The 15,679-nt window shown below is 31.8% G+C and overlaps 1 protein-coding gene across 3 annotated transcripts in view; it reads left to right on the top strand.

Moving 5' to 3' along the window:
- LOC127733860 (phospholipid-transporting ATPase ABCA1-like) overlaps positions 1 to 15,679 on the top strand; it is a 90,020-nt gene that overhangs the window by 46,924 nt on the left and 27,417 nt on the right. For all 3 annotated transcript variants that reach the window (XR_007997218.1, XM_052243291.1, XM_052243277.1), the window contains exons 25-39: positions 608 to 736; positions 1,118 to 1,295; positions 1,975 to 2,106; positions 3,861 to 4,000; positions 4,822 to 4,959; positions 5,284 to 5,543; positions 5,844 to 5,967; positions 7,502 to 7,710; positions 8,311 to 8,392; positions 9,573 to 9,701; positions 12,571 to 12,737; positions 12,990 to 13,132; positions 13,710 to 13,814; positions 14,528 to 14,652; positions 15,486 to 15,606. Coding sequence is in view for 2 of the 3 variants with exons in the window: in XM_052243291.1 (XP_052099251.1) it covers positions 608 to 736; positions 1,118 to 1,295; positions 1,975 to 2,106; positions 3,861 to 4,000; positions 4,822 to 4,959; positions 5,284 to 5,543; positions 5,844 to 5,967; positions 7,502 to 7,710; positions 8,311 to 8,392; positions 9,573 to 9,701; positions 12,571 to 12,737; positions 12,990 to 13,132; positions 13,710 to 13,814; positions 14,528 to 14,652; positions 15,486 to 15,606 (2,182 nt within the window). In the remaining variant the exon portion in view is untranslated. The remainder of the gene's footprint in view (positions 1 to 607; positions 737 to 1,117; positions 1,296 to 1,974; positions 2,107 to 3,860; positions 4,001 to 4,821; positions 4,960 to 5,283; positions 5,544 to 5,843; positions 5,968 to 7,501; positions 7,711 to 8,310; positions 8,393 to 9,572; positions 9,702 to 12,570; positions 12,738 to 12,989; positions 13,133 to 13,709; positions 13,815 to 14,527; positions 14,653 to 15,485; positions 15,607 to 15,679) is intronic.

The raw sequence follows: 15,679 nt of genomic DNA, 5'->3' as shown, positions 1-15,679 counted from the left end.
TTTCATTTGATTATACTGTTTTTTAAATATTTTGGAATATTGTATAACTCCGAAAATCAAGACCCTTATGACATGTTTTATGAATATAGATTATATCACTGCATAGAGTGTGATACGATATTTATCCACTCGAGACAGTTAAATTTTCAAATTTAAAACGCAAGGCTTTCCGAGCGCTTTAAATATTTCAAATTTAACTGTCCAGAGTGGATGAATATCACATTGCACGACATTTGGTGGTGTTTCTCTAATGATTTTTTAGACAATATCCAGACAATATTAATCCTTTCTTTCGAATGATTTGTAAAAAGGATGTGTTCTTTCTATGTGACGTCATCAGGCATGGTTGCCTTTTTTCATGATGTCACAATAGGAAATTCAGAGGAAAGCAAGAAAATTTGACGTCAAAATCAATTTTTTCACCAATGAAGAACTGAGATCAAACGAACCACACGTTGATTAAATAATAAAAATCAACCAGTCAGGAAAAGGATAAATCGGGTAAGAATTAGAGAAAGTTGATTAATGGCTTAAATTTATTCAGGTACTCTCATAACCAAAAGTTATACAAGTTTTTTTTTATATATATCTTGTAAATCAATTTAAGGTCAGTATGGAATTCCAAGGAAATTTTATTTCCCCTTTCTGAAGTCATATTGGTGTGGCTCATCCATATCAAAAGATAGAAGTGACCAGTACATGTATCAAGGGTCAACTATGGAACTAAAAGGTCAAGGTAAGTAGTAACTTGATCTTTACAAATGTTTCTATATCTTATTGATAGAAATTGAATATGAACTAAGCATGATTGTTTAGGTATATTTTTATACTGTCTGTCAAACAACTTTTAAGACATCACAAAAAGATCCAGTCATATTTTAAAACTATGTGGTAGATGAATTTTCATAGTATAATAACTTTAAAATGATAGTAAATATAAAATCTAGAGAGAATGAGACTCAGTTATGATTTAAAACAATGCCATGTTCCTTTCTCCAAGGTAATGCCAATGTAGATTTATGTATAACTAAAATTAATGCCCTGTTCTTTTATTCAAGGTAATGCCAATGTAGATTTTATGTATAACTAAAAACAATGCCCTGTTCTTTTATCCAAGGTAATGCCAATGTAGAAGAAGAGCCAAAGAACAAAAAAGTTGGTGTGTCCATCAGAAACCTAAAGAAAGTTTACAAGAATGGAAACAAAGTAGCAGTGGATGGTCTTTCCATTAATTTTTACGAAGGACAGATATCATCATTCCTGGGACATAATGGAGCTGGCAAGACAACTACAATGTAAGTTTTTTCAGATATTTTTGGTGGTGCATATGATAGTTTAGATTGGTTAAATTATCTGATGACTTTTTCAGAAGTTCAGAAGCATATAACAGTTGTTGTCATAACTTTCATACTTTGTAGTAAGAAAAAAAAAATGTAGTGCAATTGGTAACTAAAGATAATGAAAGAAACTTTTAATATCAAAAGACCAGCTCTTTCATTTTGTTTTTGAATAAGGTGTTATTTCACAAAATGTATGTGTTACATTCTGTCCATACCTGATACTGTAATGCAACTTATTTGTGTAGATACTTTTTGGGGGGTGTGAAGCCCTTATCAATTCGAGGCGATTTATTTTTTACAATCTTACATTTTTGGTGTACCTGTATTCATATGTAAGAAGGTCCAAGAATGACGTATTCGTGACATTTTATATTCCCATTATTTTCTTCTAGGGAAAAGTTTGAAAAATGTATCACTTTTTAAAATCAGTTCGTTTACATGAAGCACTGTGGGCACTTTTGTTTTTGAATTTACCAAATTAAAGTAGTAAAATTTCCTTGTCTGAACTATCAATTGTTTAGCATATAACAACTTATTGCCTTGACTTTGGGAATATGATTGAAAATATTTTGTACAAAGTGTTATATTTTGACAACACAGATTAAAGAAAAGCTGAAAAACGTTTATTTTACAGGTCTATACTGACTGGACTGTTTCCTCCATCAGATGGCACAGCCTTTATCTATGGTCATAATATACTGACTGAGATGGACGCTGTCAGGGACAGTCTTGGAATGTGTCCTCAACATAATGTCTTGTTTGACAAGTAAGTATAGAATTATTGTCCTGTAACTGTGGTCATAATATATTAGATGTAATGGATGCTGTCAAGGAATTTCTTTGTGTCCACAACACAATGTGTTATTTGACAAATTAACTTCTGATTTATACTCCAATTCAATGACTTCATTTTTGATCAGCAGCTTGACAGTGATGAGTTGTATACAGCAGCACTTTTCAGATCTGTCGGACACCTACTTCCTGTTTGCAGATACTTTTGAATTTTTCAAGTATAGTCGAACTTCGTTATGTCGAAGTCAAAGGGACCGGACCAAAGTATTTGACTTATCCGAGGTTCGACTCATCCGAGGTCGAGTGTGTCGTCATAAATTTCAAATGCATGAAATACGATATGGGATTTTTGTAAACTAGATACTTTGAACAGTGTGCCTTTTTTGATATGACACTTTATGATTGTGTATTCAATATCCATATTTTCTAGTCCTTCATGATAATTAAACACACAAGTACAATACAAATCATGCACAAATAAAATCAATAGTATACACAAATATTTACAAAGGTCAGTCACTATAAATTATGAAATCACTCTAGTATGGAAACAAGTTCTGAACAGTCTCTAATGAGGTCGTCTGCTTCTCATTAAATCATTTTAAATTTGTCATTATTGTCTTAATCCTTTTATTTATCATAATTAATGAATTTTTATTCTAACGATTCATTTAATCTCGGCTTGGGTCATTTAAATTCGTTTTATGTTTTTGTCAGGTGAAATATGTTCAATACACTAACGTTCCACTTAGACAAGAAAGGTGTTAATTACCGGTCACCATAAATATGTCTTTTTAACTGTTATAAAACAAGTATGTTTCCAAAGCTTTAATCTCTTTTGAAAATGATTAAGTTACATAAGAAATACATTCAATTTGAATTTTTATCATTTGGTCTGCATCTTTCGAAAATTCTTACTTTCAAATTTCGAGACAGAGTTTGCCTAATCAGAGGTAATTATGCATTGATCAAAGGGGAATTTTGCCGGGACCAAGAAATTACTTCGACTTATCCGAGTTTTCGACACAACCAAGTTCAACTCATGGAGGTTCGACTGTAGTTGAATGATCTTAATTTTTTGGTCACATTTCTCCAGTTTTACAGAACAGATTGACTTCAAATTTGATCAATAGCTTGACAGTGATGAGTTTTGACATGTAAGCATGTTTTGGATCTGTCAGACACATACTTACTGTTTTCCAATACTTTGAATTATAAATGGGGGCAAGGTTTGACTTATTCCACTTCTTCTTGTCCTTAATTTATGGTCATTACATTTGGCCAAGAAATGATAAAAATTTCTTGACCTTAACATCATAACAACCTATATTCAAATGGCTATAATCTAAAATTCCTAAAGCCCCTATCGTCTTGCCTCGAGTGCTGGATGTAGTTCAATGCCTGGTCAGTTCAACCCAAAGATTTAAAAATAGAAATTTGCTCCTTTTCTACTAGGAATGTGGCATTTAGGAGTAAGAGTAAAACTGGTCGTCTCTGAGTAAGAATAATGTGTTAAGGTAGTGCGACATGTCTTCCTGCAGACTGTTACCTTGCTTGTGAACCAGCACTTTAAAATTTCTGCTCAGTTTGTCAGTCTAGTACTTCATATTAACATTTTCTCGTCCTAAATATGCATTTAATTTGCCGCTGGAGACCAAACATCCATCTTAAATAAAAAGAATGATGTATTAAAATTTATATTTGTGACATAAATGTTATTTTTTACAGACTAACAGTTGAAGAACATCTATGGTTTTATGCTCGATTGAAGAACCTTGAACCTGAAAAGGTTAAACGGGAAATGGTCAGAATGATTCAGGATGTTGGATTGCCACACAAAAAGAAGGAGTTATCTTCATCACTCTCTGGTAAACATACCAATAGAATTATTGTATCTCATTATACATGTAGCATTCATGTGTCCACTTTTGCCCTTTTGAAATGTCTGTAAAACAGTGGAGTGTTTGAAGCTCAGTTTGATAATTCTGTGGTCTGATTGGCCAGATAAAGAACAACAAGTGCAAGACCACACCATATTCTGATGTTGGAAACATTGAATTTCGGATTATGAGAAAAAGCATTACACAATTAAAATGAAAATAAGGCTCTGCGGATTCATTATTATTCATAGGATACCAACTTTTGTGGATTTGCTGTGTTAGGGTGAACCACAAATTTAAAGTTCAACGAAGTACAAACTTTTTATAGGCTTGTATGCAGACTTTGGCAAAATCTCAAAATAAATTTCCATGAAAATACAATTTTTCTCAATCCTTGAAAAATGGTACCCAGGAAAACAAATAAATCCACAGTATTCAACTGCATTTAAATTTTAGGATTCTTAATTACAGTGTTCTAACAAGAAAAGATGATGTTTCTGAATTGTTTATCAAAAGTATTGCTAAAGCTTATGATGTAGAAGAAAACTATTTGAACAGAACAGGGAAAATATCTGTCAATTAAATATCTAAAGTGAAAACATTTAATACTCCAGATGGGCAGCATATCATTTTTACTGTATTTTTTGCATAAATATGGAAATTGATTTAGTGATAATTACAATATTCTGTTCAAAACTTGAATTGACTAGAAATCTGATCTTTATTTACAATACATAACATTGTTTACATTAAGAACAAAAGAATATAATTTCATTTTAGATTGAGCCATAATTTTGTTTTATTTTAAGGTGGTATGAAGCGGAAGCTATCTGTAGCTATAGCCTTTGTTGGTAATGCCAAAACAGTTATTCTTGATGAACCTACAGCTGGTATTGATCCATATGCCAGGAAAGAGATTTGGGAAATTTTACTTAAACTCAAGAAAAGTAAGAAGTTAAGATATGTTCTTTTTCTTTATTCGGTGTTGCATAATTTTTTGAAACAAGTTTATACATATTCTGAGCTTCATGTGATTTGTCACATGCTTTCATTTTAAATAAATTTTCCAAAAAACAGCATTCAATTCTAGAATATTAAATCTAAAATTGCTGTTAAAAGAGAATATTTACTCATTTTTTGCGTTTTTCGAATATAAAAACAACAAAAATGATCAGAAAAAAGAGAATTTTGGTCAGCAATTATATTTTAACTGCACAAAACTTGGAAACTTAGAACACATTGTAATCTAAACATTGTGTTTCTGTTAACAGAAAGAACCATTATCCTGTCTACACATCACATGGATGAAGCTGATGTTCTTGGTGACAGAATTGCCATTATCTCACAAGGTAAACTATGCTGTTGTGGTTCTAGCCTCTATCTGAAATCACAGTATGGTAATGGATATTATCTGACCTTAGTACAGGATGATGGGAAGGGCAATGACAAAGAGGACAGTGATGACGAAATGGATTTTATGGAGTCGAGAGCACAATCTAGAGGAAGTGTAAGGACAACTGTAGATGTCAAGGTAAATTGACTTTTGTAAATCTGAACAGAACAGTAAGTTTGCATAAATGATAAAGAAAATATTGGAAATGAAAATAAAACACCACTGTACAGCTAGTATTTATGTCAGCTCTCAAAACTAATTTTATATAATGCTTTGCAATAATTTTAATGTATGTCTGCCATACAATGATGTCCTAATTAGCAAATTTTCCAGTTCACATCAAAATGTTATATATTCTATTTGACTAGTGGTTAATACTCCTTTAGACATATATTTGTAGTAAATTACTAATACATTTTTTTTTTAATGATATTACAGCCAATAGTAAATAAACAGTCAGACATAGAAGATGAAGGTTTTGGTGATAATTCTGATGACAAAAGTGAAAGTGGTGGATCTAAGCCACCAACCCCTCCTCCAGAAAGTGCAACCATGGTACCAGGTATGTTGATCCTTTCCATAGAGAACACCAACAAAACTATCTTATGTGATCCCTATATTTTTTTCTAATAATTTGGATGTGTGTTGCTCTGTCTTTTAGTTTCTATTTTCTGTTTAGTAGACTGTTGGTGGTCTTTTCGTTGTCCTTTACCATGGCATTATTAGTTTATCTTCAGCTTACGAGTTTGAAAATACCTTTGTTATAATCCCCTTCTCTTTTGCATGTTTTTTTATATGCCCGTTTACGGGACGTATTATGGTATACCTCTGTCCGTCCGTCCGTCCGTCCGTCATCAACATGTCGGACATTAACTCAAAAATGCTTTAACCAATTTGCATAAAACTTTGGTGAATTGTTTATATCTATTGACGTGAGTTCCCTTTCATTTTTTATGAAATTTAGATTTTACGTTTCCGAGTTATGGGGTTTTATTCATTAAAAAAAGGGGGGTTTTCCAGTTTTCGGACAATAAGTCAAGACTGCTTTCACCAACTTGCAAGAAATTGTGCTGAATTGTTTATATCTATTTTGGACAAAAACTCTAAAATGCTTTCAGCAATTCTTATGAAACTTTGGTGAATTGTTTGTATGTATTGATGTAAGCTCCCTTTAGAATTTTATAAATTTTACATTTTACATTTCTGAGTTATGGGGTTTTATTCATTAAAAAAGGGGTGATTTTCCAGTTTTCGAACAATAACTCAAAAATGCTGTCACCAATTCTCATGAAACTTTGGTGAATTGTTTATATCTATTGTTGTAAGCTCCCTTTTTATTTCATAAATTTCTTATATGACATTGAGAATTAATTGAACTTTATTTGTTTATAGTCTGACAACAGGTTTACTAAGTATTGCACAACAGCAAGAAATCTTTAATTGAATATTCAATTCATATAACCAATTTCAAGATCTTTGACTACATTTATTCAGAAACCTATAATATGTCAAATATTTAATTACAATCCAAATTCAGACCTGAATCAAGCTTGAATATTGTGTCCATTTTTGCCCCAACTGTTCAGGGTTGGACCTCTGCAGGCGTATCTAGCTGCGCTCAGCGAAGCAGTTTATTTCTTCTTTCTGCCTTAAATAGCAAGACATTTTTGCTTCATTAAGAACATTTGGCATGATTGCCAATGACACAACTATCCACCAAAAAGTCAATGGATAAGAAAGGGAACACGTACAGGCCATCCAGTCTGATAAAAATGTTAATCCAGTTTCCATGTTTCCACTTGCAAGGATATGATACTGCTGTCCTTCAGTTTTGGATTCCTTTTCTGGATCCTTGGATTCTGTTGTAATGATACACACCTTAAAAGTTTTGGGGCAGAAATGTCATTGGTTGATAGTAATCAGAACAGAAAGTAGGAAGGAGCATTTTTATATTCTGCAAGGGAAGTGTTGACAAAAAAAATCTGTATTTCTTTCAATCAGATTGCAGGTCACTGAAGGAATAATTTTGATTTTAATATTTGCTGAAAAAAACAAATATATTTCTTGAAAGATTTATTTTCAAGTTTTCTTTTAAGGATTTTCTACAAAGAGAACTACAGAATTTATTGGTAAATATGTAAAGAAGGCCAAGCTTGTTGAAGAGAGCAGTACAGAGCTCACCTATCAACTACCATCAGATGCAGCCCATTCAGGACAGTTTGAACAATTATTCAAACAGTTAGAGAGATGTCATAAAGATATGGGGATATCTAGCTTTGGTATATCTGATACCAGCCTTGAGGAGGTCAGTAGTCTATTCTAAACACTCAAATTGTGATATGTCGTAAACAAATTTTGTGAACACAAATCACCTAGGCGAGTAACTTGATATGCCAAGCCATTAATTATTAGTTTGATTTTGACTTATGAGTTTGAATGTCCCTTTGGTATCTTCTGCTTCTCTTTTGACACTTTCGGTCTATAAACTTGACCATTTTAAAGAATTTTATTGCAAAAAACTTACTTTTATCATATAAATTATTAAAAATTTCCAGCAAAGAATTCTTCTTAAACAAGATCCTTATAAAGAAGGTTGTGGCAAAGAACCTGACACATGCAATTATATTTTGATGAAATAGCTTTTCTGTGTGACAGGCTTTGGGGCAAAGATTGCATTCATAACCAAAACCCTTATTGGACTGTCTAGTTAGTTTCCAGACCTTATCATTACTTTTGAGTGCAAAGAGACAGTGCAAAACATAAGTTAACATGCAGTGTAATAGAAGGACAAGTCACATGGCTTATCTTGCAATAGCTTATCTCATATCAATCTACAGGAGGATAGAAATGCCTTTAAACTTAATGACCAGGCAGTATTTGAAGTTGATGTGACTTTTATTTACAGGTATTCTTGAGAGTAGCTGATGAGACTGGAGTTGATCAGGATGATGAAACAAAAAGGAAGAAATTAGAGGAAGGAACTGATAGTATGTATTGATTTGTTATACCCCACACTATAAAGTAGAGGGGGTATATAGTTCCTGACCCATCTGTCAGTCATTTTCTTTGCCGGATCTTAAATCCAATATACTTGGATTTATGGTCACATATAATGAGAGGAAGAACCCTATTGATTTTGAGGTCACTACATCCAAGGTCTTGGTCATAGTTACTCAATATAGACTGACATTGTGCTTAAAAGTGGTGTCTTGATGCTAAATCAAATACTGTATATAGTCACACATAACGAGACAAAGAACCATATTGATTTTTAGGTCACTTCAGTCAAGGTCATATTACTAACAATAGACAAAAAATCGTGGAGAAAAGTAGTTTCTAGGTATTAATTCAAATTCTTTATATGGGATTGCAACTTCACTTTGATATATGGTCATACAATGAGAGGTAGATTCATATTGATTTTATAGGTCACTGCATCAATGGTCAAGGTCTTGGTAAATAAGAATATATCAAAATTTGTGCATAAAACAAAGTATTTTAAACATAGGAGTCAGATGGATCTTTTAATGGTAATTTTCAAATATAGAAAACATTGAGTTGGATTTTATCATTTTTGTCCCGTCAATCATGAAAACACAATTGATTATAGAGGTATGTGAAAAACAGAACAGAATTTAGAATGGTATAAATGCTTATTTATGCTGGCCATGGAAGTTTAGCATAAGAGTAGTAATTTCACAGTTACTATGTATTATTTTTTCACTTGTGAAATACTGAAAAAGACATCATCATTTTGTCAACAATGAAGCAATTGCCACAGATAATCAGTGCAGAGGAGGGTTGTTTTCATGGTTGCTATTATGGAGGAAATCCCTGGCTTGCATTTCATATTATGACTGTTTAAACATTTACACTTGATAGGTATTGTGTTAAAGATGGATTTATCATAGTTAGCAACTCTTACCAAACAATCTAAAACATGTCTTTCTTGGATGAACAAATATTGTCTTCAGTAGGCATTAGAAGTTACAGTGATGAAATATACAGTATGGCTTGCATAAATGTACAGTAAAAAAAAAACCTAAAAAGTGATCATACAAATTTCACTTACTCATCACAGTGTATGTGTATTTACAATATTAGATTTTTTTCACATGACTGTGTCAAATATTATATTTGTTCATCTTAAATCTTATTTATCTTAAGGTGGTAGATTTGCTAAACCTGTCACTAGACTAAGCTTCAGAAGGAAGAAAAAGAAATCATTCCTGAAAATGTTGGCAATAAAAGGAAAGAACCCTAAAGTAGACTCAGAAGAACTAATGGATGATAATGGTATATCAAAATTTAATTTACAATCCAATTTCTTATGTCATAGAAATTCATGATTTATGTATAAATATTGATTTGTTGCAGAAATTAGAATTGCAGGGGTTGGGGTTGATACATATAAACACAGAATGTAGTTTTATTGTCTCGCCTTGACGAATCAAAAAGCGGGACATAGGTATGCTGTTTCTGGCGTCGGTGGCAGCGACGGCGGCGTCAACAATGTATTAGTTTGTGATTAGGTCTAGTTCATGGTGAACCACTAGTGGTAGGTCGAAGATATTTGGTATGCAGTTGTATTAGCATTGGCACATCTCATTACCATGGAGATTATTTGGCCCCACCCCCTCAGTCAAGGTCTATTGACTTTGAAACTTTGCTTAGTTTACATGTATTAGTTTGTGAATAGGTCAGTTTATGGGGAACCACTAGTGGTAGGTCAATGATATTTGGTATGCAGTTGTATTAGCATTGGCACATCTCATTACCATGGAGATTATTGGTCAATGATATTTGGTATGCAGTTGTATAAGCATTGGCATATCTCATTTCCATGGAGATTATTTGGCCCCGCCCCCTCAGTCATGGTCGATTGACTTTAAAACTTTTGCTGAGTTTACATGTATTAGTTTGTGATTAGGTCAGTTTAAGGGGAACCGTTAGTGGTAGGTCAATGATAATTGGTATGCAGTTGTAGAAGCATTAGCACATCTTATTTCCATGGAGAATATTTGGTCCTTACTTCTCAGTCATGGTCTATTGACTTTGAAACTTTTGCTTAGTTTACATGTATTAGTTTGTGATTAGGTCAGTTTAAGATGAACCACTAATGTTAAGTCAATGATATTCGGTATGCAAATGTATTGGCATTTGCAAGTTTCATTTCCATGGAGATTATATAACCCCACCCCTAATTATGGTTCATTGACTTTGAAACTTTTTCATAGTTTACAAGTTAATGTTTGTGTTTAGGTTTGTTTAAAGGGAACGACTTATGAAAGGTCAATGGTATTTGGTATGCAGTTGTATTATCATTGGCACATCTCATTTCCATGGAGATTGTTTAGCCCTGTACATTCAGTCATGGTTCATTGACTTTGAATATTTGCATAACTTACATGTTAAAGTATTGTAATTTTAATTTCAACATTTGCATTATCAAAATAACAAATAGGCGAGACATATCTCTGTGTTAACAGTTTATTAATGTAGAAAAACACTAATTTCTATTAGGCTCAGGCAACAATTTGTTTTTACTTTTTTCAGTTTTGATATTTGAATAACAAATGAATTCTACAAATCCATGTAGGCTATTATAAAAATAGGTTTTCATCCCGATCCATTAGTTATCATGTACCATAATTTTGATATTTACTAGTAAAAATAACTGTCAGTAAAAAATATGAACGAGAACCTTTGAAAATGTTTGCTAGCCTTATAAACTTGGTTGGTGTGTTTATTTAATAGTAATACTTTTGTTCTAGTGGACTCTCCAGATATTAGTCTTCTTCAAGAAGGTAGCAATTTTTTTTTCAAAATTTATTTTATGCATGTTTTGCTTTTGAATTGTGAAGAATTCTCTTACATTTTCCTTGTCAGCGTCTTTTCTTCATTCTCTTTCACTAAGCACAATACCCAATTCAATCTTGTTTGCCTTAAAGCTTGAATGATTTTGAAGTTGTTTGAAAATGCTAGGATTAAAGTACATTGACAATAGCATGTACAATGAATATGAATTAAGTGTCCAGTAAAGGTTTTGAACAATGATTTGGTGCAATGATAATCACAGGATATGATCACATCATCTTTGGAGGGATATATGATTTTATTTTCCATTTAAATGTTTGATTTTTAAAAGTGACTAAATCTTAAAAAACTGAAATCATATTTTTGTATTCAGTTTTGCAAATAGTAAAAATATTTGGTGTGTTTCTTGTATGAATTGATGAAGCCCTTAGTTCCATCAAAATAGGAAAATTCAGAAAGATATATTTGTATAAGAATCAAATTATTATTATTGGTCAAATATATCTCATAAACTGTAAAAGCTTTATTTAAAGTATATGTAGTCGGAATTTTTCAAAAAATAGAAAAAAATATATGCATCTGAATTGAACCAAAATTTGTGTAAAGTAGAACTTTTATCTGTTTAGGTATTCTCTTGTCGTTCAATTGAAATAAAAGCTGTATATATAAAATACTACCCACCATGAATCAATGTATTCTTTTGGCCCTTACGGACTCAGAAATGGTACATTGTATTTAAACTGTTCAAATTCCATAGCAGGCAACTTATTTTTACACAAGTAAAACTGCTCAAATGTAAGAAAATCCTCTACATCAATATTTTTTACTCTTCATAGTTAATTTCTCATAAATGAATGAAGTTCAAAATTAGTCAGCATGTTATAAAAAGAAAATTTTTAAAGAATCAGTCAACAACAAAAAAATTATGTTCTACAAAAGTAGATGTTTGAAGACTGCAGCGACCAATTCAGAAATCCAACTTAACTTCTAGCAATCTCAGCATCCATGTAAATCGTGTATGAGTTATTCTGTAATACTCAAAGCAATGATATTCACATATTGAAACACTCTTTTCTGAATTTTTTCATTATTAAAGACATCCCTTCCATAATACATGTTATATGCAAAATTCATTTTAGCCACAGGCAATAAATGTTAAATTAAAGAACAATTCTTAACATGGCTTTTACAATTGTGTTACAACTGACACTGCATTCAGCATTAGTGATAAGTCACATAAAATCTATTACTTCATATTTTATTCAAAATATCTTTTTATAAAGAGACTTTGAAGACATTTGTTTTCAAAACATTGTAACATAATATTAATTACGGATTATTTTCACAGAATCTGTTATATCCGTTCCAACCAGTGAAAAGAGTATCGAGACAGGATTCAGCCACAAGGACCATGTTAAACATACAGGAATCAGACTCAAACTTCAGCAGTTTAAAGCTATTTTTTTCAAAAGGTTCCACAGACTTCGACGTAGCAAGAAAGGATTCTTCTTTGAGGTAACAATATATTTTGTTATTATACTATTAGTTTTTTTTTTTTATCTAATTGTAGAAGTATGTATTCCAAGAAAGTGTCTAATTAAAACTACCTTCAGAATGATTTTAAGAGTTGTATAATGTACACTTTTTTTGTATGTATATACAAATTAGTGCTTATAAGCATAAAATAGTTAGTCTATTTATTTACCATTATTTTTTTTAATTATTATATTGCATAGTATATGTTTCAATACTGTAATCTATTTTCAGATTATTATGCCAGCATTGTTCATATTGGCTTCTATGGCCCTTGCAAAGATAAGACCACCATCATTTGGAGAACCACCACTGGAACTTCAGCCATGGATGTATACACCTAAGAAAGGAGCACCAAACCTGTATACCTTCTTTAGGTTAGGCTTATATTATTATATCTCCACTCATGGTGTGGGTGGTTTACTGCAATGCCCTTGTCCATCTGTTTGTCCTCTTGTTTGATTGTCTGTCTGTCTGTTCATCCGTTTAAAATTTTCATTACATATTACTCAGTGTAAGAAGTAAGAAATGATTTGATATATTGCCTGAAATTTCATAATGTTGAGTAACACTGTGTAATGTGAATTTAGAACATGACGGGCTATTACTTTCTGTTTGCTGAAACTATGAATCTTATTATACACACTGAGCATGGAATTTTTCTTACATAATTCTTAGCTTCTGTATTTAAAAATTATTTGATATTTGATTAGGAACATAATGATTTTTAATTGTACTGTCTACAAAGCAATTTAAAGATCTACTGGGCAGTGACTTCCTGTTTGGCAATACCTATTGATTTTTTATGATACCCATTGAACATGTATTCTTCAATGTTGTATATAACTAGTGATAGTATACTTTGCACTTTGTATGCAACTCCTTGTTTTTACTCATTGGAAGTTATGTTATAAAGACAACTGATTTTAAAATCAGTATTATTTTATTTTGCAGCAATGATGGTAATGACTTTGGAATTGGTGCAGACCTCACGAAAACATTACTGACAAAACCATGGATGGGCAATAGATGTATGGACCCAAAGATAAAACAGATCAGGTAATATCAAACAGTAAACATTAATAACCAAAGGTGCATAACTGGTTTTTCTAGCATATTTCCAGTGCTGTTTTCAGAGCATAATTTTTGGATTCTAGTTCACTCAAGTGTTAGAAATATAACAGTTTTCATGATTCTTCAATGTTGTCAAAGTACATCATTATTTTGCGTTTCTAAAATGATGTGGTTTAAATGATAGAAATAAATATTTATCTATAAAGCAATCAATTTTAGTATTGGCCAAAAAATTACTATTTCAGGCCTCAAATACAGGTTTTCCAATAAGATCTCTCAAAGAAAAACATTTATTTTTCAATACTTTCAATTTTTCAAAGCTATCTTATAATTTCAAGTTCACTGCTAGTGCTTGATTTGTCCAACACTTTGTGCTACTGTCTAAGAGACATATTAAATACCTATGTATGTGTCAATACCATATTGCAATTATGTGGTGAAATCATAGTTTTTAAAGTTAATGAATCTTAGAATATAACTGATGATATACAATTTGCTTGTAAATTGTCTTCATGTTCCAGACCGCTTGCAAGGTGTTTAAAATGCACATAAACTCGACATTCTTAAAAAGATGACTAGTCTGATATGACCTTGGGAAAAACAAAGTTAAGTGTAGGATAGTTTACTATCTAATGATTACACTTGTCAAGCAGGCATCTACTGTAGACATACAATTAGGTATTAAGTATTTCTTGCAGTGATTATTCCTGTAAAGCAGATAGTTATGAATCTGTATGGACAAATGGTGGCAGGTTTACTGGTAATGATGCTATAGACTTTCCACAATGTGACTGTTCTAGTGGATTTCAAGTGTGTCCAGCAGGTAAATATTCTATGAGAATAATTGTATGGAATTTTACTAGTAAAATTGTTAGTATTCTAGGACTTTTTAAATTGTCAGTATTCTGGGACTTTTTAAATTGTCAGTATTCTAGGACTTTTTAAATTGTCAGTATTCTAGGACTTTTTAAATTGTCAGTATTCTAGGACTTTTTAATTCTGTCCATCTTTATAGTATTCTTTAGGTAGTAAAGGTTTGGGGAGAATTATATTCAACTGTCATACAAGTGAGAGGTTTAGCTAGTTATAAAACCAGGTTTAATCCACCATTTTCTACATAAGGAAATGCCTGTACCAAGTCAGGAATATAACAGTTGTTTTCCATTCGTTTGATGTGTTTGAGCTTTGGATTTTGCCATTTGATAAGGGACTTTCCGTTTTGAAAATTCCTTGGAGTTCTGTATTTTTGTTATTTTACTTTTTATCTATTTCAAAGATATTTTGTAAATCTGTGAACTAGTTTAGGGTTTTTTGTCATAATTGACCAAGAATAAAACATAAAATAGTCATGACATGGGTAAACTTCTCTCTTCAGCAAACTCCAAAAACAGAATTTGTAATGTCAAAATATTAAAAGTTTTTTTAATATTAAGTTGATTTATAATACTCCTGGCTTTAAGTATTAGCTGAAAGTTTTGATACCTTAGATAAATAGTAATTATTGGATAGAAGCAGCTGTTTTCATGAAGTTCTATTAAAAAAAGTACAAAAATTATTTACTGACAAAAGAGAGGTAGAAATAATTGAAGGAAAGAAAACATTTAAAAGTGAAAGAAAAAACCAAAAGAATTCATGTATTTTGTTAAACATTGACAGGGGCTGGAGGTCCTGAGCCACCAAAGAAACTGCTACCAACAACAGACTATCTTTATAACATGACTGGTCGTAACATCAGTGATTGGTTGGTGAAGACAATGAAGCCGTTCCAGAAAAAGAGGTAAGATCAGACATCTTTTGAGTGTGAACGTTGTGACTGGTTTGTTAAAACTAGAAAGCAATATTAGAAAAAG

The sequence above is a fragment of the Mytilus californianus genome, unplaced genomic scaffold, assembly GCF_021869535.1.
Source record: "Mytilus californianus isolate M0D057914Y unplaced genomic scaffold, xbMytCali1.0.p SCAF_1, whole genome shotgun sequence".
Lineage (NCBI taxonomy): Eukaryota > Metazoa > Mollusca > Bivalvia > Mytilida > Mytilidae > Mytilus > Mytilus californianus.
Note: the sequence above shows the minus strand (reverse complement) of the source record. Positions and strands in the feature narration are given on the sequence as shown.